General features: G+C 43.1%; 1 protein-coding gene across 4 annotated transcripts in view; it reads left to right on the forward strand.

The window, feature by feature from the left end:
• Positions 1-26,621, forward strand: part of LOC112257636 (ankyrin repeat and fibronectin type-III domain-containing protein 1) — a 229,162-nt gene that overhangs the window by 187,769 nt on the left and 14,772 nt on the right. For all 4 annotated transcript variants that reach the window (XM_042326082.1, XM_042326077.1, XM_042326097.1 and 1 more), the window contains one exon: positions 24,515-24,622. In XM_042326082.1, coding sequence (XP_042182016.1) covers positions 24,515-24,622 — 108 coding nt within the window. The remainder of the gene's footprint in view (positions 1-24,514; positions 24,623-26,621) is intronic.

A 26,621-nucleotide genomic window follows, 5' to 3' on the forward strand; every position in this document is an offset into this window, starting at 1 on the left:
ACCTCGCCTTCTGGATGACAGCGGGGTGAACAGGCAGTGGCTCGGGTGGTTGTTGTCCTTGATGATCTTTATGGCCTTCCTGTAACATCGGGTGGTGTAGGTGTCCTGGAGGGCAGGTAGTTTGCCCCCGGTGATGCGTTGTGCAGACCTCACTACCCTCTGGAGAGCCTTACGGTTGTGGGCGGAGCAGTTGCCGTACCAGGCGGTGATACAGCCCGCCAGGATGCTCTCGATTGTGCACCTGTAGAGGTTTGTGAGTGCTTTTGGTGACAAGCCGAATTTCTTCAGCCTCCTGAGGTTGAAGAGGCGCTGCTGCGCCTTCTTCACGATGCTGTCTGTGTGGGTGGACCAATTCAGTTTGTCTGTGATGTGTATGCCGAGGAACTTAAAACTTGCTACCCTCTCCACTACTGTTCCATCGATGTGGATAGGGGGGTGTTCCCTCTGCTGTTTCCTGAAGTCCACAATCATCTCCTTAGTTTTGTTGACGTTGAGTGTGAGGTTATTTTCCTGGAAGCTACGTGCCGGCTAAGACGCATCTCGTGTGAATGCTGGCCCATGTTCAAATCAAATTGTATTGGTCACAAATACATATTTAGCAGGTGTTATTGCGGTGTGGCGAAATGCTTGTGTTCCTAGCTCCAACAGTGCAGTAGTATCTAACAATTCACAACAATACACACAAATCTGAAAGTAAAAGAATGGAATTAAGAAATATAGAAATATTGGTTCAAGCGATGTCAGTGGCATTGACAAAAATACAGTAAAATAGAATACAGTGTGTATATATATATATATATATATATATATATATATATATATATACACAGTGGGGCAAAAAAAGTATTTAGTCAGCCACCAATTGTGCAAGTTCTTCCACTTAAAAAGATGAGAGAGGCCTGTAATTTTCATCATAGGTACACAAGAGCGGTGAGCAAAAATCCCAGAACCACAGGGGGGGACCTAGTGAATGACCTGCAGAGAGCTGGGAACAAAGTAACAAAGCCTACCATCAGTAACACACTAAGCCGCCAGGGACTCAAATCCTGCAGTGCCAGACGTGTCCCCCTGCTTAAGCCAGTACATGTCCAGGCCCGTCTGAAGTTTGCTAGAGAGCATTTGGATGATCCAGAAGAAGATTGGGAGAATGTCATATGGTCAGATGAAACCAAAATATAACTTTTTGGTAAAAACTCAACTCGTCATGTTTGGAGGACAAAGAATGCTGAGTTGCATCCAAAGAACACCATACCTACTGTGAAGCATGGGGGTGGAAACATCATGCTTTGGGGCTGTTTTTCTGCAAAGGGCCCAGGACGACTGATCCGTGTAAAGGAAAGAATGAATGGGGCCATGTATCGTGAGATTTTGAGTGAAAACCTCCTTCCATCAGCAAGGGCATTGAAGATGAAACGTGGCTGGGTCTTTCAGCATGACAATGATCCCAAACACACCGCCCGGGCAACGAAGGAGTGGCTTCGTAAGAAGCATTTCAAGGTCCTGGAGTGGCCTAGCCAGTCTCCAGATCTCAACCCCATAGAAAATCTTTGGAGGGAGTTGAAAGTCTGTGTTGCCCAGCAACAGCCCCAAAACATCACTGCTCTAGAGGAGATCTGCATGGAGGAATGGGCCAAAATACCAGCAACAGTGTGTGAAAACCTTGTGAAGACTTACAGAAAACATTTGACCTCTGTCATTGCCAACAAAGAGTATATAACAAAGTATTGAGATAAACTTTTGTTATTGACCAAATACTTTTTTCCTTTTGCAAATACATTCATTTAAAATCCTACAATGTGATTTTCTGGATTTTTTTTTCTCATTTTGTCCGTCATAGTTGAAGTGTACCTATGATGAAAATTACAGGCCTCTCTCATCTTTTTAAGTGGGAGAACTTGCACAATTGGTGGCTGACTAAATACTTTTTTTGCCCCACTGTATATGAGATGAGTAAAGCAGTATATGAACATTATTAAAGTGGACAGTGATTCAAAGTCTTATTTACTTTCTTAGAGTCCAAGAAGCTTTCTCTTCCCTCAACCTTGTTCTGAACACCTCCAAAACAAAAGTCGTGCGGTTTGGTAAAAAGAATGCCCCTCTCCTCACAGGTGTGATTACAACCGCTGAGGGTTTAGAGCTTGAGGTAGTCACCTCATACAAGTACTTGGGAGTATGGCTAGAGGGTGCACTGTCCTTCTCTCAGCACATATCAAAGCTGCAGGCTAAAGTTAAATCTAGACTTGGTTTCCTCTATTGTAATCGCTCCTCTTTCACCCCAGCTGCCAAACTAACCCTGATTCAGATGACCATCCTACCCATGCTAGATTACGGAGAAGTAATTTATAGATCGGCAGGTAAAGGTGCTCTCGAGAGGCTAGATGTTCTTTACCATTGTGCCATCAGATTTGCCACCAATGCTCCTCATAGGACACATCACTGCACTCTATACTCCTCTGTAAACGGGTAATGTCTGGCTCAAATAGCCGACCAACCCTTAGTAATCTTCTGGAAAAAATTGTGTTCGACCAGATACAGTGCTGTTTCACAGTAAACAAATTGACAACAGTCTTTCAGCATGCTTATAGGGAAGGACACTCAACAAGCACAGCACTTACACAAATGACTGATGATTGGCTGGGGGAAATTGATGATAATATGATTGTGAGTGCTGTCTTGTTAGACTTCAGTGCAGCTTTTGACATTATCGATCATAGTCTGCTGCTGGAAAAACGTATGTGTTATGGCTTTACACACCCTGCTACAATGTGAATAAAGAGTTACTTGTCTAACAGAACACAGAGGGTGTTCTTTAATGGAAGCTTCATATAGAATCCAGTTAGAATCAGGAATTCCCCAGGGTAGCCGTTTAGGCCCCTTGCTTTTTTCAATTTTTATTACTGACACCACTGACTTTGAGTAAAGCCAGAGTGTCTATGTATGCGGATGACTCAACACTATACACGTCAGCTACTACAGCAACTGAAATAACTGCAACACTCAAAAGGAGTTGCAGTTAGTTTCAGAGTTAACCTTAAATATTTCTAAAACTGAAAGCATTGTTTTTGGAACAAAACACTCACTAAACTCTAAACCTCAACTAAATCTTGTAATAAATCATGTGGAAATTGAGCACGTTGAGATGACTAAACTGCTTGGAGTAACCCTAGATTGTAAACTGTCATGGTCAAAACATATTGACGCAGTTGCAGCTAAGATGGGGATAAGTCTGTCTATAATAAAGTGATACTCTCTCTGCCTTCTTAACAACACTATCAACAAGGCAGGTCCTGCAGGCCCTAGTTTTGTCGCACCTTGACTACTGTTCAGTCGTGTGGTCAGGTGCCACAAAAAAGGACTTAGGAAAATTGCAATTGGCTCAGAACAGGGCAGCACGGCTGGCCCTTGGATGTACACAGAGAGATAATATTAATAATATGCATGTCAATCTCTCCTGGCTGAAAGTGGAGGAGAGATTGACTTCATTGCTACTTTTATTTATGAGCGGTATTGACATGTTGAATGCACCGAGGTGTCTGTCTAAACTACTGGCACACAGCTTGGACACCCATGCATACCCCACAATACATGCCACACAATCCCCAAGTCCAGAGCAGACTATGGGAGGCACACAGTACTACATAGAGCCATGACGACATGGAACTCTATAAAAAAACAGATATAAAAAAACACCTTATGGAACAGCGGGGACTGTGAAGCATCACAAACATTGGCACAGACACATGCATACACACACACGATAACATATGCACTATACATGCACATGGATTTAGTTTACATACACTTAGGTTGTAGTCATTAAAACTTGTTTTTCAATCACTCCACAAATTTCTTGTTAACAAACTATAGTATTGGGAAATCGGTTAGGACATCTACTTTGTGCATGACACAAGTCATTTTTCCAACAATTGTTTACAGACAGGTTATTTCACTTATAATTCACTGTATCACAATTCCAGTGGGTCAGAAGTTTACAAACACTAAGTTGACTGTGCCTCTAAACAGCTTGGAATATTCCAGAAAATGATGTCCTGGCTTTAGAAGCTTCTGATAGGCTAATTGACATCATTTGAGTCAATTGGAGGGGTACCTGTGGATGTATTTCAAGGCCTACCTTCAAACTCAGTGCCTCCTTTGCTTGACAACATGAGAAAATCAAAAGAAATCAGCCAAGACCTTAGAAAAAAAAAATGTAGACCTCCACAAGTCTGGTTCATCCTTGGGAGCAATTTCCAAAAACCTGAAGGTATCATTTTCATCTGTACAAACAATAGTACGCAAGTATAAACACCATGTGACCACGCAGCCATCATACCGCTCAGGAAGGAGACGCGTACTGTCTCCTAGAGATGAATGTACTTTGGTGCGAAAAGTGCAAATCAATCCCAGAACACCAGCAAAGGACAAAAGTACAAAAGTATCTATATCCACAGTAAAACGAGTCCTATATCGACATAACCTTGAAAGGCCGCTCAGCAAGGAAGAAGCCACTGCTCCAAAACCGACATAAATAAAGCCAGACTCCGGTTTGCAACTGCACATGGGGACAAGGATCGTACTTTTTGGAGAAATGTCCTCTGGTCTGATGAAACAAAAATAGAACTGTTTTGCCACAATTACCATCGTTATGTTTGGAGGGGAAAGGGGGAGTCTTGCAAGCCGAAGAACACCATCCCAACTGTGAAGCACTGCAGGAGGGACTGCAGCAATTCACAAAATAGATGGCATCATGAGAAATTAAAATTATGTGGATATATTGAAGCAACATCTCAAGACATCTGTCAGGAAGTTAAAGCTTGGTCGCAAATGGGTCTTCCAAATGGACAATAACCCCAAGCATACTTCCAAAGTTGTGGCAAAATGGCTTAAGGACAACAAAGTCAAGGTATTGGAGTGGCCATCACAAAGCCCTGACCTCAATCCTATAGAAAATTTGTGTACAGAACTAAATAAGTGTGTGCGAGCAAGGAGGCCTACAAACCTGACTCTGTTACACCAGCTCTGTCAGGAGGAATGGGCCAAAATTCACCCAGCTTGTTGTGGGAAGCTTGTGGAAGGCTACCCGAAACGTTTGACCCAAGTTAAACAATTTAAAGGCAATGCTACCAAATACTAATTCTGTGTATGTAAACTTCTGACCCACTGGGAATGTGATGAATGAAATACTAGCTGAAATAAATAATTCTCTCTACTATTATTCTGACATTTCACATTCTTAAAATAAAGTGGTGATCCTAACTGACCTACGACAGGGAATTTTTACAAGGATTGAATGTCAGGAATTGGGAGAAACTGAGTTTAAATGTATTTGGCTAAGGTGTATGTAAACTTCTGACTTCCACTGTATGTGATAGTGGTGGAGTAGGGGCCTGAGGGCACACAGTGTGTTGTAGATATGTGGTAGTGGTGGAGTAGGGGCCTGAGGGCACACAGTGTGTTGTAGATATGTGGTAGTGGTGGAGTAGGGGCCTGAGGGCACACAGTGTGTTTTAGATATGTGGTAGTGGTGGAGTAGGGGCCTGAGGGCACACAGTGTGTTGTAGATATGTGGTAGTGGTGGAGTAGGGGCCTGAGGGCACACAGTGTGTTGTAGATATGTGGTAGTGGTAGAGTAGGGGCCTGAGGGCACACAGTGTGTTGTAGATATGTGGTAGTGGTGGAGTAGGGGCCTGAGGGCACACAGTGTGTTGTAGATATGTGGTAGTGGTGGAGTAGGGGCCTGAGGGCACACAGTGTGTTGTAGATATGTGGTAGTGGTGGAGTAGGGGCCTGAGGGCACACAGTGTGTTGTAGATATGTGGTAGTGGTGTAGTAGGGGCCTGAGGGCACACAGTGTGTTGTAGATATGTGGTAGTGGTGGAGTAGGGGCCTGAGGGCACACAGTGTGTTGTAGATATGTGGTAGTGGTGTAGTAGGGGCCTGAGGGCACACAGTGTGTTGTAGATATGTGGTAGTGGTGGAGTAGGGGCCTGAGGGCACACAGTGTGTTGTAGATATGTGGTAGTGGTGGAGTAGGGGCCTGAGGGCACACAGTGTGTTGTAGATATGTGGTAGTGGTGGAGTAGGGGCCTGAGGGCACACAGTGTGTTGTAGATATGTGGTAGTGGTGGAGTAGGGGCCTGAGGGCACACAGTGTGTTGTAGATATGTGGTAGTGGTGGAGTAGGGGCCTGAGGGCACACAGTGTGTTGTAGATATGTGGTAGTGGTGGAGTAGGGGCCTGAGGGCACACAGTGTGTTGTAGATATGTGGTAGTGGTGTAGTAGGGGCCTGAGGGCACACAGTGTGTTGTAGATATGTGGTAGTGGTGGAGTAGGGGCCTGAGGGCACACAGTGTGTTGTAGATATGTGGTAGTGGTGGAGTAGGGGCCTGAGGGCACACAGTGTGTTGTAGATATGTGGTAGTGGTGGAGTAGGGGCCTGAGGGCACACAGTGTGTTGTAGATATGTGGTAGTGGTGGAGTAGGGGCCTGAGGGCACACAGTGTGTTCTGAAATCTGTGAATGTATTGTAATGTTTTTGAAATTGTATAAACTGCCTTAATTCTGCTGGACCCTTGGAAGAGTAGCTGCTACTTTGGCTAATGGGGATCCATAATAAATAATAAATACAAATACAAACCTTTGTATACCCGTCGCAAGACCCACTGGTTGATGCCTATTTATACAAATAAAAAGGTCCCCAAAGCACACACATCCCTGGGTCGCTTCTCGTTTCAGTTCGCTGCAGCTAGCGACTGGAACAAGCTGCAACAAACACTCAAACTGGACAGTTTTATCTCCATCTACATTCAAAGACTCCATCATGGACACTATTACTGACAAATGTAGAGCTGCTTTGCTTGATGTATTGTTGTCTCTACCTTCTTGCCCTTTGTGCTGTTGTCTGTGCCTAATAATGTTTATACCATGTTTTGTGCTGCTATCATGTTGGTGTTATGTGTTGCTGCCTTGCTATGTTGTTGTCTTAGGTCTCTTTATGTAGTGTTGTGTTGTCTCTCTTGTTGTGTGTTTTGTTCTATATTTTTATTTAAAAATATATATTTTTAATCACAGCCCCCTTCCCCACAGGAGGCCTTTTGCCTTTTTGTAGGCCATCATTGTAAATAAGAATGTATTCTTTACTGACTTGCCTGGTTAAATAAAGGTTAAATAAATACAAATAAAAATGTATATAGGGCAGCAGCCTCTAAGGTGCAGGGTTGCATAACGGGTCGAAGCCAGCTAGTGATGGCTATTTAACAGTCTGATGGCCTTGAGATAGAAGCTGTTTTTCAGTCTCTCGGTCACAGCTTTGATGCACTTGTACTGACCTCGCCTTCTGGATGATAGTGGGGTAAACAGGCCCTGGCTTGGGTTGTTGATGTCCTTGGTGATATTTTTGGCCTTTCTGTGACATCGAGTGCTGTATGTGTCCTGGAGGGCAGGGAGTTTGCTCCCTGTGATGCGTCGACCACCCTCTGGAGAACCCTGCAGTTGCGGGCGGTGCAGTTGCTGTACCAGGTTGTGATACAGCCTGACAGGATGCTCTCAATTGTGTATCTGTAAAAAAGGGTTTTAGGGGGGACAGCTACATTTCTTCAGCCTCCTGAGGTTGAAGAGGCACCATTGTGCCTTCTTTACCACACTGTCTGTGTGGGTGGACTATTTCAAATTGTCAGTGATGTGTATGCCGAGGGACTTGAAGCACTTCCACGTTCTCCACTGCGGTCCCGTCGATGTGGATAGGGGTGTGCTCCCTCTGCTGTCTCCTGAAGTCCACGATCAGCTCCTTTGTTTTGTTGACATTGAGTGAGAGGTTGTTTTCCTGGCACCACTCTCCCAGGGCCCTGTCCTCCTCCCTATATGCTGTCTCGTCATTGTTGGTAATCAGGCCTACTACTGTTGTGTCGTCTGCAAGCTTGATGATTGAGTTGGAGGCGTGCGTGGCCACGGAGTCATGGGTGAAAAGGGAGTACAGGTGGCTGAGCACGCACCCTTGTGGCTCCCCTGTGTTGAGGATTAGCGAAGTGGAGGTGTTGTTTCCTACCTTCATCACCTGGGGGCGGCCCATTGGGAAATCCACGTCCCAGGGGCACAGGGCGGGGTTCAGACCCAGGGCCCTAACCTTAATGATGAGCTTGGAGGGTACTGTGGTGTGGAATGCTGAGCTATAGTCAATTTACAGAATTCTTACATAGGTATTCCTCTTGTCCAGATGGGATAGGGCAGCGTGCAGTGCGATGGCGATTGCATCGTCTGTGGATCTATTGGGGTGGTAAGCAAATTGAAATGGGTCTAGGGTGACAGGTGATATGTTCCTTGACTAGTCTCTCAAAGCACTTCATGATGACAGAAGTGAGTGCTACAGGGCGATAGTCATTTAGTTCAGTTACCTTTGCTTTCTTGGGTACAGGAACAATGGTGGACATCTTGAAGCAAGTGGGGACAACAGACTGGGATAGGGAGAGATTGAACATGTCCGTAAACACTCCAGCCAGCTGATATGGCATGCTCTGAGAACGCGGCTAGGGATGCCGTCTGGACCGTCAGCCTTGCGAGGGTTAACATGCATAAATGTCTTACTCGCGTCGGCCACAGAGGAGAGCCCACAGACCTTGGTAGCGGGCCACTTCGGTGGCATTGTGTTATGTTCAAAGCTGGTGGAGAAGGTATTTAGCTTGTCCAGAAGCAAGACATCGGTGTCTGTGATGTGGCTGGTTATCCCTTTGTAGTTTGTGATTGTCTGTCAACCCTACCACATACGTCTCGTGTCTGAGCCGTTGAATTGCGACTCCACTTTGTCTCTGTACTAACGTTTTGCCTGTTTGATTGCCGTACGGAGGGAAAAAATACACTGTTTGTATTCCGCCATATTCCCAGTCACCTTGCCATGGTTATATGCAGGGATTTGCGCTTTCAGTTTGCTGCCACCTATCCACGGTTTCTGGTTTGGGTAGGTTTTAATAGTCACAGTGGGTACAACATCTCCTATACACTTCCTGATGAGCTTAGTCACCATATCCGTTTATTCAATATTACTCTCAGAGGCTACCAGAACATATCCCAGTTCGCATAATCAAAACAATCTTGAAGCCTGGATTCCAATTGGTCAGACCAGTGTTGAATAGACCTTAGCATGGGTATTTCCTGTTTGAGCTTCTGCCTATAGGAAGGGAGGAGCAATCTGATGATCTGATTTGCCAAAGGAAGGGTGGGGGAGGGCCTTGTATGCATTTCGAAAAGTTGAGTAGCAGTGGTCCAATGTTTTTCCAGAGCGAGTACTACAGTCAATGGGTTTTATTTTTTTATTTAACCTTTGTTTAACCATGTAGGCCTGTTGAGAACAAGTTCTCATTTATAACAGTGACCTGGCCAAGATAAAGCAAAGCAGTGTGACAAAAACAACACAGTTACACATAAACAAAGGTACAATCAATACCAGAAAAGAAAAATAGGAAACTCTATGTACAGTGAGTGCAAATGTAGAAGATTAGGGAGGTAGGCAATAAATAGGCCCTAGAGGTGAAAATAATTACAATTTAGCATTAATACTGGAGTGATAGATGTGCAGATAATGATGTGCAAGTAGAGATACTGGGGTGCAAAAGAGCAAGAGGGTAAGTATTAATATGGGGATGGGGTAGTCGGGTGTGCTATTTACAGATTGGCTGTGTATAGGTACAGTACAGCTGCTCTCACAGCTGATAGAACCGGTAGTGTTTTCCTCAAATTTGCTTTGTTAAAATCCCCAGCTACAATTAATGCAGCCTCAGGATATGTGGTTTCCAGTTTGCATTAAGTCCAGTGTAGTTCCTTGAGGGCCGTCATGGTATCGGCTTGAGGGGGAATATACACGGCTGTGACTATAACCAAAGTTAATTATCTTGGGAGGTAATACGGTTGGCATTTGATTGGGAGGTATTCTAGGTCGGGTGACAAAAGGACTTGAATTACTGTATGTTATCACAATCACACCATTAGTAGTTAATCATGAAACATACACCCCCGCCTTTCTTCTTCCCTGAGAGTTCTTTATTCCTGTCTGCGTGATGTACTGAGAACCCAGCTGGCTGTTTGGACAGGGACAGTATATCCCGACAGAGTCATGTTTCCGTGAAACAGAGTATGTTACAATCCCTGATGTCTCTCTGGAAGGAGATCCTCGCCCTGAGCTCATCTACTTTGTTAGTGAGTAATATACTCTGAAGCAGTGGATGGTGTACACACCTCCTGAGTCAGACGAGAAGTTCACTCTGGATACCTCTTCTCCACTGGCAGTGTTTTGGAGCAGCGTCTGGAAAAGTGTGGTACAGGGGTACCACAGTGGGGTACAGTACAAACAAAATATCCAATTCGAGAAAGTCGTATTCCTGGTCGTAATGCTGGTGAGTTACCGCCGCTCTGATATCCAAACATTATTTCCGGCTGTAAGTAATAACACAAAAAAATTCTGGGCTAATAATGTAAGAAATAATACAAAAAAACGAAATACTGCAAAGTTGCTTAGGAGCTAGAAGCAGATCTGTCATATCTGTCGGCACCATCTTAGTTTTGTCAAGTTGGCTCGATGTCCTTTTGGTTATGCAGTGTTGCAGTTCTTGACACAGACCGTGCACCTGGCACCTACTACCATACCCCGTTCAAAGGTACTGCAATCTTGTGTCTTGCCCATTCACCCTCTCTCTGAATGTGACACACACAATCCATGTCTCAATTGTCTCAAGGCTTTAGAAATCCTTCTTTAACTTGTTTCTTCCCCCTTCATCTACACCGATTGAAGTGGATTTAACAAGTGACATCAATATGGGATCATCGCTTTCACCTGGATTCACCTGGTCAGTCTATGTCATGGAAAGGGTGTTTTTCCTAGCCACCGTGCCTCTACATCTGCATTGCTCTCTGGGGTTTTAGGTTTGGTTTCTGTATAAACACTTTGTGACAACTGCTGCTGTAAAAAGGGCTTTATTAATACATTTGATTGATTGATGGAAAGAGCAGGTTTTCTTACTATTTTGTATACTCAGTGTATGTTGAAGTCAAGCAATAGGCAGAATGAATTATTGATTTCTTCTGTGCCTGTGTGGTCCAGCGGTTACACTCACTGACCCCGGCACACATATACCTCAGCATGGATTCGAATCTGGCCCAATGCCGTTTGACTCATGAATGATCGTCTATTTTTGATGCATTAATTCCGCCTGGTTGCAGGTTTAATTGTGTGTGGTTACAGGGTTAAAACAGAAACAACTCAAAGGTTAACAGTTTAAGCATGAATTACTAGTGCTTAATGTTAGGGTTATGGTTTGGGGAAGGCTTAAAGCAACATAATAAAAACGATGCACATATCATCAGTATTCCTAGTACTCTCAGCGGTGACAATGGATAGGCTAACGGGCAGCGTACAGAATGTAGCTTATATGTAGGCACTAGATCAGTGGTTCCCAAACATTTTATAGTCTCGTACCCCTTCAAACATTCAACCTCCAGCTTTGTACCCCCTCCAACACCGGGGTCAGCGCACTCTCAAATGTTGTTTTTTGCCATCATTGTAAGCCTGCCACACAATATACAATACATTTATTAAACATAAGAATGAGTGTGAGTTTTTGTCACAACCCGGCTTGTGGTAAGTGACAAAGAGCTCTTATAGGACCAGAGCACAAATAATAATATAATAATAATCAATCATTTTGCTCTTTCTTTAACCATCCTACATATAAAACCTTATTTGTTCATTGAAAATTGTGAATTACTCACCACAGGTTAATGAGAAGGGTGTGCTTGAAAGGATGCACATAACTCTGCAATGTTGTATTGGAGAGAGTCTCCATCTTAAATCATATTCCACAGACAGTCTGTGCCTGTATTTAGTTTTCATTCTAGTGAGGGCTGAGAATCCACTCTCACAAAGGTAGGTGGTTGCAAAGTGCGTCAGTGTCTTAACAATGCGATTTGCCAAGGCAGGATACTCTGAGTGCAGCCGTATTCAGAAATCTGGCAGGGGCTTCTGATTAAATAAGATTTTCACAGAACCGCTTGTTGCAATTTCAATGAGGCTCTCTTGTTCAGGTATCGGTAGGTGGACTGGAGTCAGGGCATGAAAGGGATAATGAATCCAGTTGTTTGTGTCGTCCGTTTCGGGAAAGTACCTGTGTAATTGCTCACCCAACTCACTCAGGTGCTTCGCTATATCACATTTGACATTGTCCGTAAGCTTGAGTTAATTTGCACACAAAAAAATCATACAATGATGGAAAAACCTGTGTTGTCCTTGGGGAGGCAGGTAGCCTAGTGGTTAGAGTGTAGGGTCGGCAGGTAGCCTAGTGGTTAGAGTGTAGGGTCGGCAGGTAACCTAGTGGTTAGAGTGTTGGGTCTGCAGGTAGCCTAGTGGTTAGAGTGTAGGGTCGGCAGGTAGCCTAGTGGTTAGAGTGTAGGGTCGGCAGGTAGCCTAGTGGTTAGAGTGTTGGGTCGGCAGGTAGCCTAGTGGTTAGAGTGTAGGGTCGGCAGGTAGCCTAGTGGTTAGAGTGTAGGGTCGGCAGGTAGCCTAGTGGTTAGAGTGTAGGGTCGGCAGGTAGCCTAGTGGTTAGAGTGTAGGGTCGGCAGGTAGCCTAGTGGTTAGAGTGTAGGGTCGGCAGGTAGCCTAGTGGTTAGAGTGTAGGGTCGGCAGGAAGCCTAGTGGTTAGAGTGTAGGGTCGGCAGGTAGCCTAGTGGTTAGAGTGTAGGGTCGGCAGGAAGCCTAGTGGTTAGAGTGTAGGGTTGGCAGGAAGCCTAGTGGTTAGAGTGTAGGGTCGGCAGGAAGCCTAGTGGTTAGAGTGTAGGGTCGGCAGGTAGCCTAGTGGTTAGAGTGTAGGGTCGGCAGGTAGCCTAGTGGTTAGAGCGTTGGACTAGTAACCGAAAGGTTTCAAGATCAAATCCCTGAGCTGACAAGGTAAAAATATGTCGTTCTGCCCCTGAGCAATGCAGTTAACCAACTGTTCCTAGGCCGTCATTGAAAATAAGAATTTGTTCTGAACTAACTTGCATGGTAAAATAAAGGTAAAAAAATAATACAGAGAAGAGCACCAGCTTCTTCATCATAGCCTCAATTTTGTCCTGCACTTTGAATATAAACTCAGCAAAAAAAGAAACTCTACCTCTCAACTGTGTTTATTTTCAGCAAACTTAACATGTGTAAATATTTGTATGAACATAACAAGATTCAATGACTGAGACATAAACTGAACAAGTTCCACAGACATGTGACTAACAGAAATGCAATTATTTAAAAATAATTATTTAAAAATAAAATGTGAATCACATTTTTATTTTGCGTACCCCCTGATGGCATTACACATATATTACACATATTTGAAATGTCAAAGTAAATCCAGTTAATCAGGTGGGGTGGAGTTATTTGTGCCAGAAGGACATTGGCTGGAATCAAACCCACGCCAACATGGTAGGCCCATACTGTATGTGCGCACTGATGGAAGTGTCCCTAACCACTACACCACCCCAGGCCACTATTGAACTTAATTTTGACCTGAAGATACATTTGAAACTTGTTTTGTCGTAGCCTAGTAGAGACCAATATCTATCTTGTGTTATTATGCTATACACTGACTGTAATGAGTGTCCATGACAGACTGACTAGGTGAATCCAGGTAAAAGCTATGATCCCTTAATGATGTCAGCTGTTAAATCCAGATGCATGGGAGGAGACAGGTTAAAGAAATATTTGTAAGCCTTGAGACAGTTCTGATATGGATTGTGTATATGTGCCATTCAGATGGTGAATGAGCAAGACAAAAGTGTGTATCAAGAATGGTCCACCACCCAAAGGACATCCAGCCAATGGCAGGTCAGTGGTCGAAAAATGGGTCATTGATCAACGAGGACAAACGAGGCTGACATGAAATGTGCAGAGCAACAGACGGGCCACAGTTAGTCAACTGGCAGTCCAGTACAACATTGGCGCCCAAAGACCAATAAAAGAATGCACAACTCGACGTACCTTGACATGAACTGGGTATGGCAACAGATGACCTTATAGAGTTCTACTTCTTTCAGAAGAAAACAAGAAACTGCCGTTGCAGTGGGCTAAGGAATGAAAACACTGAACACGGGAGAATTGGAAAAACATTGCCTGGTCTGATGCATCCTGGTTCCTGCTGTTTCATGCTGATGGGAGGACTAGGGTATGGAGAAAACCACGAGTACATGCATCAATCATGCTGCCTGTCATCATTGCAGGATAGTGGTGGTGATGTGATGGTGTGGGGTGTGTTTTCATGGCACACATTGGGCCCCTTGATAAAAGTGGAGCTACATTTGAATGCCACAGGATAGCTAAACATCATTACCAATCAGGTGCATCCCTTCATGGCAGCAGTGTATACATCTGTGAATTAATTTTTTCCCAGCAGGATAATGCCCCATGACACAAGGCTAGGATTGTCCAGGAATGGTTCCACGGAAATGACAGTGAATTCAACTTACTGCAAGTGGCCTGTCCAATCACCAGATCTCAATCCAATGGAATCTGTGGGATGAGATGGAATGAGCTAATCGGAGTAGAGATCCACTATCAGACAACTTTACACAACTGTGGGAAGCATTGGAGTCAACATTGGCCAGCATCCCTGTTGAACGCTTTCAACACCTTGTAGATTCCATGACCTGACAAATTGAGGCTGTTCTGAGGGCAAAAGATACATTTTTGTACATTTGAATCTTGCAGTAATAGAGCCTTGTCCTAACGTTTGTGTGAGCGAGAGAGAAAATGATTTTGATAGCAATCCCTGTTTCCAATGACTCAACTGCCCCTGCATGGACCAAAAGAGATTTGCTCATTTTCAGACACTCACGAGGCTCATTTGAATTTCCTGATGCAGCAGGAAAATTCTCTGTGACAAAAGATCCAACATCTGTAATGCACTACAGTCCTCAGCTACAATTGACACCTTTAACTAAAGCATATATTTGACAACACAGTTAGGACTCTCCTTCTAACCATTCACTCAGATCAGCCTTGGAGAGGGTGTCCCAGAACAAAATAAGACATAAAAAGAAAAATGTGAACAAATAACAGAGAGAGGTGGAAAGAAAAACAGAGTGAGAGAGGGAAAAAGGGTAATAAGTAAATACTGAGTCAGGAGATGTTTTGGAACCGCTTAGATGACAAATCTAATAAAATATCTTCTTCAAACCAAAGTACACTTTATACAGTATGAATCACAAATTGGTTCAAACTGCGTTGACAGAGGTCTGTTTGAATGTGTGAACTGTACATGTGTAGTGCTGAGAGAATGAACCCGAACAGAACTACTACTGCGGTTTAGAGATGAGCTTCTGAGAATGAATTGAGAGTGGTTAAAGTTGATGTTTGTACAGTATGTGTTTACTAGTGAGATGTTGACCACTGTATTTATTGTTTATATTTATTTATTTGAAATTTTGCAGAAAGAAATCTCTTGAGATGTACCTTCTCGTTTACGAGTGTCCAAAAAAACAAAAAAACAATACTTAGTAACAGGAATAATATGGCAACTACTTCTAAATAATAATAGCAATTAAATAATAATAATACTTTTTTTGTTTTTTTTACTTTTTTTTTAAAACTCTGTTTATTAAGTTTTACACACACACACAGACAAGACAAAGCAATAAATATAATATACTCAACTAGAAAAAAAATAAAAATAAAAATACAAATAAAAAAATAGCTTTAAAGATACCATACTTTAGACAAGTTAAACACACCAGGCAGAAGGCTATAGAGGTTAAAGGGCAATCTATAGTACAGGGACAGAGCAAACACCTCACCATTGTTCCTGTAAACAGTCAAGGGATAAGGGTGGAGAAATGCAACCACTCACAGAGAGTCATGGCCACAGACCGACCATCCACTGGATCAAAAAAAAAGTTTACAATGCTTTAAAATTTAAAAATAAAATAAAATAGAATGATTATTCATGTAGGCGTGAACAAAATGTAAAAATAACTGGGAAAAACAAGCTCACACTTCAGTCTCTGCCCGGGCAAGATGAACAAGGCATCTGCGGATCACAATCAATAAGCACATGGACCTTAATGCCCCCCCCAGCAAAAACACAGAGCGAAGCTCCTCCAACCCTTAAGTCACAGACTTATTTTAGTATTAATTGGAATGCCATCAGAGGATGGACTGTTTAAAGTAAGACCGGAATGGAGCCCAAGCCTCATCAAACAGTTTGGGGTTCCCACATGAATTGAATTGAATTTTTTCTAGTTTCAGAGAGCACAACACATCCCTCACCCAATATTTATAAGATGGGGGAGCTGCCATCTTCCAGTTCTGTAGTATTAGCCGTCTAGCTAAAAAAGTTGTATAAGCAACAGTGTCCGACTGGATTCTTGATAGGGGGTACCATGGGCAGTACTCCAAAAAGGGCTGTAAGGGGAGACGGATCTATAACAGTGTCATATATATCAGAGAAACATTTAAATATTAATTCCCAGAAACCTGACAGTTTTTGACAGCCCCAAAACATATGCAACAGTGTGGCTGGTTCCACTTTACATCTGACACAGGTAGGATCAAAATCAGAGAATATTCTTCCAAGTTTGGCCCCCGACCAGTGGATACGGTGAACCACCTTGAATTGAATGAGGCTGTGTCTAGTGCTAAAAGAGGACGAGTGCACCCTGTGCAGCACAGATTCCCAGGCGTCTTCCCCAAGTTCCTCCCCCAAATCCTTTTCCCATCGAGTCTTTAAAGGCACCAAAGAAGGGTTCTGTAAGTCATGAATGATTGCATATACATCTGAAATTGCGCCCCTAGGAAGCTTGTTCAGCTCCAAGATGCTCTCTATAGCTGTATTCGCAGGCCTATTGGGAAATCCAGGTGTGTTAGCTCTGACAAAGTTCCTAGTCTGGAGATAGCGGAAAAAGTGGGATTGGGGGAGATTGAACTTTTCCTGCAGCTGAGAAAAAGAGGCAAATGTATCATCAAAGAATAATTGGGCTAGCGAGGAGAGGCCTAGTGAGTGCCAAATGCCAAAAGCCCCATCATTCAAAGATGGAGGAAATAAAATGTTCTGATTGATTGGGCCTGATAGAGAAAAGCATCGGAGGCTAAAGGCTAAACGGAACTGATTCCAAATTTTAAGAGACTGCTTTACAATTGGGTTGACACACCTTTTGCCTAGGGACACTGGGAGAGACGAGCACAGCACAGAGGAAAGTGCTGCAGGTTTACACGATTCAGACTCCATCTGGACCCAGAGTGGTCTAGGGCCAGTAGGATCAGTCTGCAGCCAGTACAGAACGGCTCTGAAATTCGCAGCCCAGTAGTATGTCTGAAAATTTGGTAGAGCTAAACCCCCAATGACCTAGGCTTCTGTAAATGTTTTCTACCAATCCGTGGTACCTTGCCATCCCAAATAAAATGCATGAATGTTTGATCCAGTGAAATAAAAAAAGATTTTGGAATAAAAATGGGTAAACATTGAAATAAATATAAAAATTTGGGCAACACATTCATTTTAATGACATTAATCCTTCCGATAAGAGAAAGGGGTAGCGAATTCCAAAAAGTAAAAGATTGTTTCAATCTGTCTGCTAGAGCAACAAAGTTTTCCTGAAACAAATTTGAATATTTCCTTGTCACTTGTCAAGTAAGTGAATTGATCCCGGACAATCCTAAACTGAGAACTTTAAAAGAGCACTTTAAAGCAGCCTTGTTTACCGGAAAAAGCTCACTCTTGCCTAGATTCAGCTTGTACCCTGAGATTGATCCAAACTTTTTAAGAACAGATAGGGCACGTGGCAATGAGGTATCGGGGTTGGAGATAAACAAAAGGAGGTCGTCAGCATATAGCGAGACTTTCTGCTCCCAGCCCACCCTGATTATGCCTTGAATGGCATCATTAGAGCGTAGTGCAATGGCGAGAGGTTCGATTGCCAAAGCAAACAACAAGGGGGAGAGTGGGCAACCCTCTCTGGATCCAAGGTGCAAGGGAAAATAGTCAGAGGACAAGTTATTAGTCCGTACCGAAGCCATGGGGGAAAAATAAAGAATCTTTATCCACACAATGAATTTGGGGCCAAAGCCAAATCTATAAAGGGCAGCTGTTAGGTAATCCCACTCAATGCGGTCAAACGCTTTTTCGGCATCAAGTGAGACCACCACCTCCGGGTCCTCCGACGCTGGGGCGTACAGTATATTCATAAGGCGCCTAATATTGAAAAATAAATGCCTATTTCTCACAAAGCCAGTCTGGTCAGACTGTATTACTTGGTGCAGCAAGCCTTCCATACGGATGGCTAAAAGCTTAGGTAGGATTTTGTAATCACAGTTTAAAAGCGAGATTGGGCGATAGGATCCACATTCCAGGGGGTCTTTGTTTTTCTTTAGTAGTAATGAAATTTAAGCCTGATAAAGACTAGGCGGTAGCTTTGAAGTATTAAGGCACTCTGCAAATAGTCGAGACAAGAATGGGCAAAGCAGACCAGAAAACGTCCTGTAAAATTCGGTTGGAAAACCGTCCGGACCCGGTGATTTACCACTTTTCATTGCGGACACTGCTGTTGCAATCTCCTCAAGCGTAAATTCTTCTTCTAGATAGTGTTGGGAGTCTGTATCAATTGAAGGCATATTCAAGCCATTAAAGAAGGAGTCAATCAGCAAAGGGTCTTGAGGGGATTCAGAGGTGTATAGCGCAGAGTAAAATTGTTTAAATTGATCATTGATCTCTTTATGGATAACTGTGGTGGCACCAGACGGGGTCCTTATTTGTGGGATTAAACGTAAGGCCTCTCGTAAGTACACTGCTGAAGGTTAGGCAGAAGTTTTTTGTCCAAAAAGAAGTAATCAATCGGGGAGTATGTTTGATGAACATGAGAATAAAAGAAATACTGTCTATCTGTAGGATGTAGGAAACGCCAGGCCTCAAACATAGCATATTTCTGAAGAAAGGATTGAATAAGTAGGGCGCATTTAGATGGGCCTGTATTTGTTTGTGAGGACTTGTCAAGAACTGGGGACATTTTACAGTTGAAATCCCCCCCTAAAATCAACAAATGAGAATCTAAATTGGGAATAGCAGACAGAAAGGAAGTAATGAAACTTGTGTCATCCCAATTGGGAGCATAAACACTAGCCAAAACAAGAGGGGTAGAAAACAGTTCACCGGTTACTATGACGTATCATCCCTTAGGATCAGCAATAACCTCAGAAGCTACAAAGGGAGTAGCTTTATCAACCAGAATAGCAGCACCTCTTGATTTACTATGAAAGTTTGAGTGGAACACTTGACCAACCCAGTCCTTACGCATCCTAAAATGCTCACCAGTTCTCAAGTGAGTCTCTTGTAGAAATGCAATATTTGCATTCAAACCCTTTAAGTGTGTCAACACCCTCTTACGCTTCACCGGGTTGTTAACCCCTTTGGTGTTCCAAGAAATGTACTTGATCGCATTATTTCGGCCCCTCTGGGCATTTCCGTTATTCAACCCTGTCATTAGAGCATAGAATGGAAAAGCAATGAGCGCCCAAAACCCCCAGAATAACTTGTCTCAGTGTAATAATGTACGGTGGTAAATGTTTGGAAAAAGTAAAGAAAAAAAACAGAAAAAAAGACAGAATGACAACATTAGAACTGAACAATTCAACCTGCCCCCCACCCTCTCCCCCCATCCCAGACAATACCTCCCCAAACGAGGTACAACCTAAATAGAACATGTTCTCTTCGCATAGTATGTCTGTGAGAGTGCGGTCTTAAACCTAAACCCACAGTCCCGCTCTTTAAAGTCGCGTTTTGTTAGTGGATCAAGCAGCAAAAAGAAAGATTTGTATGGGGGGTTCAAATAAAAAAAAGGCGAATCCCTTGTGCAAACGGAATGACAAAAGCACCACCTGTAGATGTATATAATTGTATTCCCAGTCTTATAACAGGCATTAAGAGAGAAAATAAATCAAATGTATAAAGGCTCTCAGCCACAAATCTAATTTGAAGTAAGGAAATCGTAGTAAGACAATCAAAAATAATAGTAATTATAATAGTAGTCTAGTTGACGCTGAGACAGCTTACAACCAATACCAAAAAACTACGTGTGCGCAACGTTGAACGTTTGCTGGGCATAAATGACGCTCAAAACTTTTAAAATTAAAGTGAGGCCCCAAAAACCGTGTAGCCTCGGGAGACATTTACTGTTTACTGGGTCAATGCAAACGGATGCAGTAAACAAATATTTTGAGTCACTGAGACAATGTGTAAACAAACTAAATACGTGAGTGAGATAAGGCACGCACACTAGATGATCAAAACATTAGATCACATCAAATAAGCCTGAATAGTTTCGCCAACTATATAAGACTAGCCTGTTATATCTAAACATAATTGTACCACAGGTGGGTTACTTACTATCCACAGTTCGCAAGCAACAGTTGCTGAATTGTGAGCATATTCAAGACTTCTTGATGTGACGTTGAATGTGAGCCATAGCCTCATCCGGAGATTCAAATGTGTAGTCTTTACCCTCATGAGATATCCATAAACGGGCCGGGAATCGCAGTCCATACTTCACACTTGGATGGTCCCGAAGTACTCGTTTGGCCTGTCTGAAAGCTGCGCGCTGCCTGGAAACAGTGGGAGAGTAGTCCTGGTAGATGGAGAAGCTCTATCCTTGAAAGCTCAGAGTGGTATTGCGGGCTCGTCGGAGGATCTCCATCTTCTCATGAAAAAAGTGCACTCGAAGAATAATGTCACGGGGCCTCTCCCCATCCCGGGGCTTTGGGCGCAGCGACCGGTGGGCTCAATCAATCAGGGGCTTTTCATCTAAGGCAAGAACATCCTTCAGCAGCCCTGAAACGAAATCCGTGGCGTGATGCATTTCCGCGGACTCTGCGACCGATACAAGTCTCAGATTATTGCGGCGAGAGAATCCCTCTAAACTCACACAGCTCTCCTTCACCTTTTTCAAATCCGCAGCTAGGCGTTTAACTTCAGCCTCCAGGGATGTAGTTATGGGGAGTTTCTCCCAGTCTTCTCTGCAGATCCTCTCAAGCTCTGTCAGGTCGGATGGGGAGCGTCACTGCACAGAGATGTTATTTGGGGTTCCTCCAGATGCGACACTTGGCAATCAGGCCAAAGACTTCAATCTTGGTTTCATCAGACCAGAGAATCTTGTGTCTCATGGTCTGAGAGTCTTTTAGGTACCTTTTGGCAAACTCCAAGCGGTCTGTCATGTGCCTTTTACTGAGGAGTGGCTTCCGTCTGGCTGCTGTACCATAAAGGCCTAATTGGTGGAGTGCTACAGAGATGGTTGTCCTTCTGGAAGCTTCTCTCATCTCCACCGAGGAACTCTGGAGCTCTGTCAGAGTAACCATCGGCTTCTTGGTCTCCCTGACCAAAGCCCTTCTCCCCCGATTGCTCAGTTTGTCCAGGTATACATACAGTACCAGTCAAAAGTTTGGACACACCTACTCATTCAAGGGTTTTTCTTTATTTTTACTATTTTATACATTTTAGAATAATAGTGAAGACATCAAATCTATGAAATAACACATATGGAATCATGTAGTAACCAAAAGATAGATATTGGTCTCCACTAGGCTACGACAATACAAGTTTCTAATGTATCCTAAGGTCAAAATACATTTTATACTTGAAATTCTTCAAAATAGACACTCTTTGCCTTGATGATAGCTTTGCACACTCTGCAAAGCTGATGTTCGATGAGAACACCTGCTCATCAAACATCTCATTACAAGATCATGGGCATTAGTATGGAGTTGCCCCCCCCCCGGGAAGGTTTTCCATTAGATGTTGGAACTGTGAGGGCTTGCTTCTATTCAGCCACAAGAGTATTAGTGAAGTCGAGCAATTAGGTCTGGCTCAGGTGTTCGATGGGGTTGTGGTCAGGGCTCTGTGCAGGCCAGTCAAGTTCTTCCACACCGATCTCAACAAACCATTTCTGTATGGACCTCGCTTTGTGCACTGGGGCATTGTCATGCTGAAACAGGAAAGGGCCTTCCCCAAACTGTTGCCACAAGGTTGGAAGCACAGCATTTATGTTATTTTATTTTATTTAACCTTTATTTAACTGGGCAAGTCAGTTAAGAACAAATTCTTATTTATAATGACAGCCTACCCCAGACAACACTGGGCCAGTTGTGCGCCGCCCAATGGGACTCCCAATCATGGCCAGATGTGATGCAGTCTGGATTTGAACCAGGTGATGCCTCTTGCACTTGCACTGAGATTCAGTGTCATAGGCCACTGTGCCATTCGGGAGCCCAATTGAAATGTTAGGAATTGTCTGGAATGTCATTATATTCTGTAGCGATAAGATTTCCCTTCCCTGGAACTAAGGGCCCTAGCCCGAACCATGAAAAACAGCCCCAGACCATTATTCCTCCTCCACCAAACTTTAGGGTTGGCGCTATGCATTGGGGCAGGTAGCGTTCTACTGGCACCTGCCAAACCCATATTTGTCCGTCAGACTGCCAGATGTTGAAGCATGATTCATAACTCCAGAGAACACGTTTCCACTGCTCCAGAGTCCAATGGCAGCGAGCTTTACACCACTCCAGCCGACGCTTGGCATTGTGCAAGGTGATCTAAAACTTGTGTGCGGCTGCTCGGCCATGGAAACCCATTTCCATGGCCGAAGCTCCCGACGAACAGTTCTTGTGGTGACGTAGCTTCCAGAGGCAGTTTGGAATTCGGTAGTGAGTGTTGCCACCGAGGACAGACGATTTTTACACACAACGCGCTTCAGCATTCGGCGGTCCCGTTCTGTGAGCATCAATGCCACTCCGACATTGCTCGTCCTAATATTTATTTCTTAATTCCATTTTTTTTACTTTTAGATTTGTGTGTATTGTTGTGAATTGTTAGATATTACTGTACTGTTGAAGCTAGGAACACAAGCATTAAGCTACAACCGCAATAACATCTGTTAAATATGTGTATGTGACCAATAACATCTGTTAAATATGTGTATGTGACCAATAACATCTGTTAAATATGTGTATGTGATCAATAACATCTGTTAAATATGTGTATGTGACCAATAACATCTGTTAAATATGTGTATGTGACCAATAACATCTGTTAAATATGTGTATGTGATCAATAAATATCTGTTAAATATGTATAAGTATGTGACCAATAACATCTGTTAAATATAAGTATGTGATCAATAACATCTGTTAAATATGTGTATGTGACCAATAACATCTGTTAAATATAAAATATGTATGTGACCAATAACATCTGTTAAATATGTGTATGTGACCAATAACATCTGTTAAATATGTGTATGTGACCAATAACATCTGTTAAATATGTGTATGTGATCAATAACATCTGTTAAATATGTGTATGTGATCAATAACATCTGTTAAATATGTGTATGTGATCAATAACATCTGTTAAATATGTGTATGTGACCAATAACATCTGTTAAATATAAGTATGTGACCAATAACATCTGTTAAATATGTGTATGTGACCAATAACATCTGTTAAATATAAGTATGTGACCAATAACATCTGTTAAATATGTGTATGTGACCAATAACATCTGTTAAATATGTGTATGTGACCAATAACATCTGTTAAATATGTGTATGTGATCAATAACATCTGTTAAATATGTGTATGTGACCAATAACATCTGTTAAATATGTGTATGTGATCAATAACATCTGTTAAATATAAGTATGTGACCAATAACATCTGTTAAATATGTGTATGTGATCAATAGCATCTGTTAAATATAAGTGTATGTGATGTGATCAATAGCATCTGTTAAATATACATCTGTTAAATATGTGTATGTGATCAATAGCATCTGTTAAATATAAGTATGTGACCAATAACATCTGTTAAATATGTGTATGTGACCAATAACATCTGTTAAATATGTGTATGTGACCAATAACATCTGTTAAATATGTGTATGTGATCAATAACATCTGTTAAATATGTGTATGTGACCAATAACATCTGTTAAATATGTGTATGTGACCAATAACATCTGTTAAATATGTGTATGTGATCAATAACATCTGTTAAATATGTGTATGTGATCAATAACATCTGTTAAATATGTGTATGTGACCAATAACATCTGTTAAATATGTGTATGTGACCAATAACATCTGTTAAATATGTGTATGTGATCAATAACATCTGTTAAATATGTGTATGTGATCAATAACATCTGTTAAATATGTGTATGTGACCAATAACATCTGTTAAATATGTGTATGTGACCAATAACATCTGTTAAATATGTGTATGTGATCAATAACATCTGTTAAATATGTGTATGTGATCAATAACATCTGTTAAATATAAGTATGTGACCAATAACATCTGTTAAATATGTGTATGTGACCAATAAAATTTGGTTTGATTTGTGTGGCCTACCACTTCATGGCTGAGAAACGTTGTTGCTCCTAGACGTTTCCACTTTACATTAACAGCACTTACAGTTGACTACCCCCTAACTCCCAAAACCTGACCCCTACCCCCTAACCTTTAGACTGGAGGGAGAGTGATGGTCGTGAGCCCAGGAGAAGAGGGCACATAGAGGCTATGGAGCGCTTGCTGCAACAGGTCCGCGCTACACACACACACTACAGCTGCGGAGGTGAGTAGACACACACACACGTAAAACAGCTCTCTCTTCTCCATCAGTGCGTGTGTGTGTGTGTCTGTGTGTGTGTGTGTGTGTGTGTGTGTGTGTGTGTGTGTCTTCTCACTCTAAGGCCACACTTCTTCCAGTAGATTAACTTTGTATTAAAGTGAATAAATGAAGCATGAAACTAAAAGTGTTTTTACTCCAGTATGCTATGAATGGGTTCTCACAGTACCTCTCACACACACACACACAAACAGTAGGCACTCCTCTCGTCACTGCCCCCCCTTAAACACCAGGGGTCCGTGTGTACATAAATAATGTTTAATACGTTTATCCATTCTGGATTATACACATTTATGTGTTTTAGCATGTCAACCGTATAGCCTTGCTTTGTAAATCATCATGCTGGTAGAGAAAATACACCTAGGGGGAGGGGAGAGAGAGAGAGTGATGGTAAGAGCTACTAAAGCCCACCGTGAGTGGCGTCAGCGCTGGAGGGAGTTGTTGTTCATAAGATCAGATCCACCATCAGGTTGGGGGATTTCTTGACCATTATGATGGATCCTAGCTGGTTTCAGATCAGTCCCAAGGGCATCTTTCTGGTGGGCACAACACAGGGTAGGTAGAGTTGCGTTAGCAAGTGTGTGTGTGCGCGTGTGTTGGTGGTACGATGTGGCCTCAGTGTCTGGCTTAGTGCTTGACCCCAATCTTCGTGGTGGCGTGGGGGATAGGAGGAAGAGAGGGAGGGGTGGATGGAGAGAGGTATAGAGGGCGGCTGTGCAGGCAGGGTGCTGAAAGTTGCCCAGCACGCACAAACGGCAGCTTCATGTCTAATGTGGGACTCCCCGAGAGGGAGCGTGCATGTGTGTTTGTTGGCGGGGGTGGAGAAAAACCCACCGTCACTCAACCGCTTAGGAGTGAACAGCTATGATGTCAGTGGGTTCGCTGCCAGCCACACACACACACACAGTCTGGAGTAGTAGAATATGTATAGTAGAAAGAGATGGGGTGTGTGAGATTGTTTGTCAAAGTGGATTTTGGACAGACACTTGCAAACAGAGAGCAACCTCATGGAAGGACAGACAAAAATGTGTTAAACTTGTAGTGAAAAAACTTCTGTAGGCATTTATTTGGAGTTGTTTGAATTTATGGTTAGAGTGTTCAGTTAATTACTCACTCTAGTAGTGTGTGTGTGTGTGTGTGTGTGTGTGTGTGTGTGTGTGTGTGTGTGTGTGTGTGTGTGTGTGTGTGTGTGTGTGTGTGTGTGTGTGTGTGTGTGTGGGTGTGTGTGTGTGTCTGACCATGGGTATGTGTGTGTGTTCTCACCATGGGTGTGTATGTGTGTGTGTGTGTCACCATGGGTGTGTGTGTGTGTGTGTGTGTGTGTGTGTGTGTGTGTGTGTGTATGCCTGCGCACCCTCGCTCTGTGGGGTATGTGTTGACATAGTTTATTTTTGGCGTGTCAGTGTTAAAAAATACATTTGCAAAATGAATCAGAGGTTGGTACAATGCCACCACTATAGAAGGCTGGGAGCAAACCCCTCATTTACCAGGAAGGTTATCTTCATTTCTGATGTGTATATGTGGAGCTTAGAGGACCTACACTACCAGCACAGCACAGAGACAGGGGTGTGTGGCACACTGCACCCTGCATTCCCCCACACACACACACAGCCATGTTTGCACACAAACACAACCAGCCCCAAATGGATCACACACACATTATTACGCTCACACACACTCTTTCTCTCTTTCGCTCTCTCTCTCTCCTCTCTCCTCTCACTCTCACTCACTGCCCAGCTATGTAAGCAAACTCTCCAAACTGTATGATGAGCTTTTGAGGAGATTTCTTTCTCCTTGACTCTCTCTCTCTCTTACACACACACACACTCTCTCTCGCTCTCTCTCTCTCTCTCTTACACACACACACTCTCTCTCTCTCACCGCATCTCTTCCCTCACTTCCACCCCTTCCCCCTCTCTGTCTGTTTGTGCCAGCAGTAGTAGTT

The sequence above is a fragment of the Oncorhynchus tshawytscha genome, linkage group LG01 (assembly GCF_018296145.1).
Source record: "Oncorhynchus tshawytscha isolate Ot180627B linkage group LG01, Otsh_v2.0, whole genome shotgun sequence".
Classification (NCBI taxonomy): Eukaryota; Metazoa; Chordata; class Actinopteri; order Salmoniformes; family Salmonidae; genus Oncorhynchus; species Oncorhynchus tshawytscha.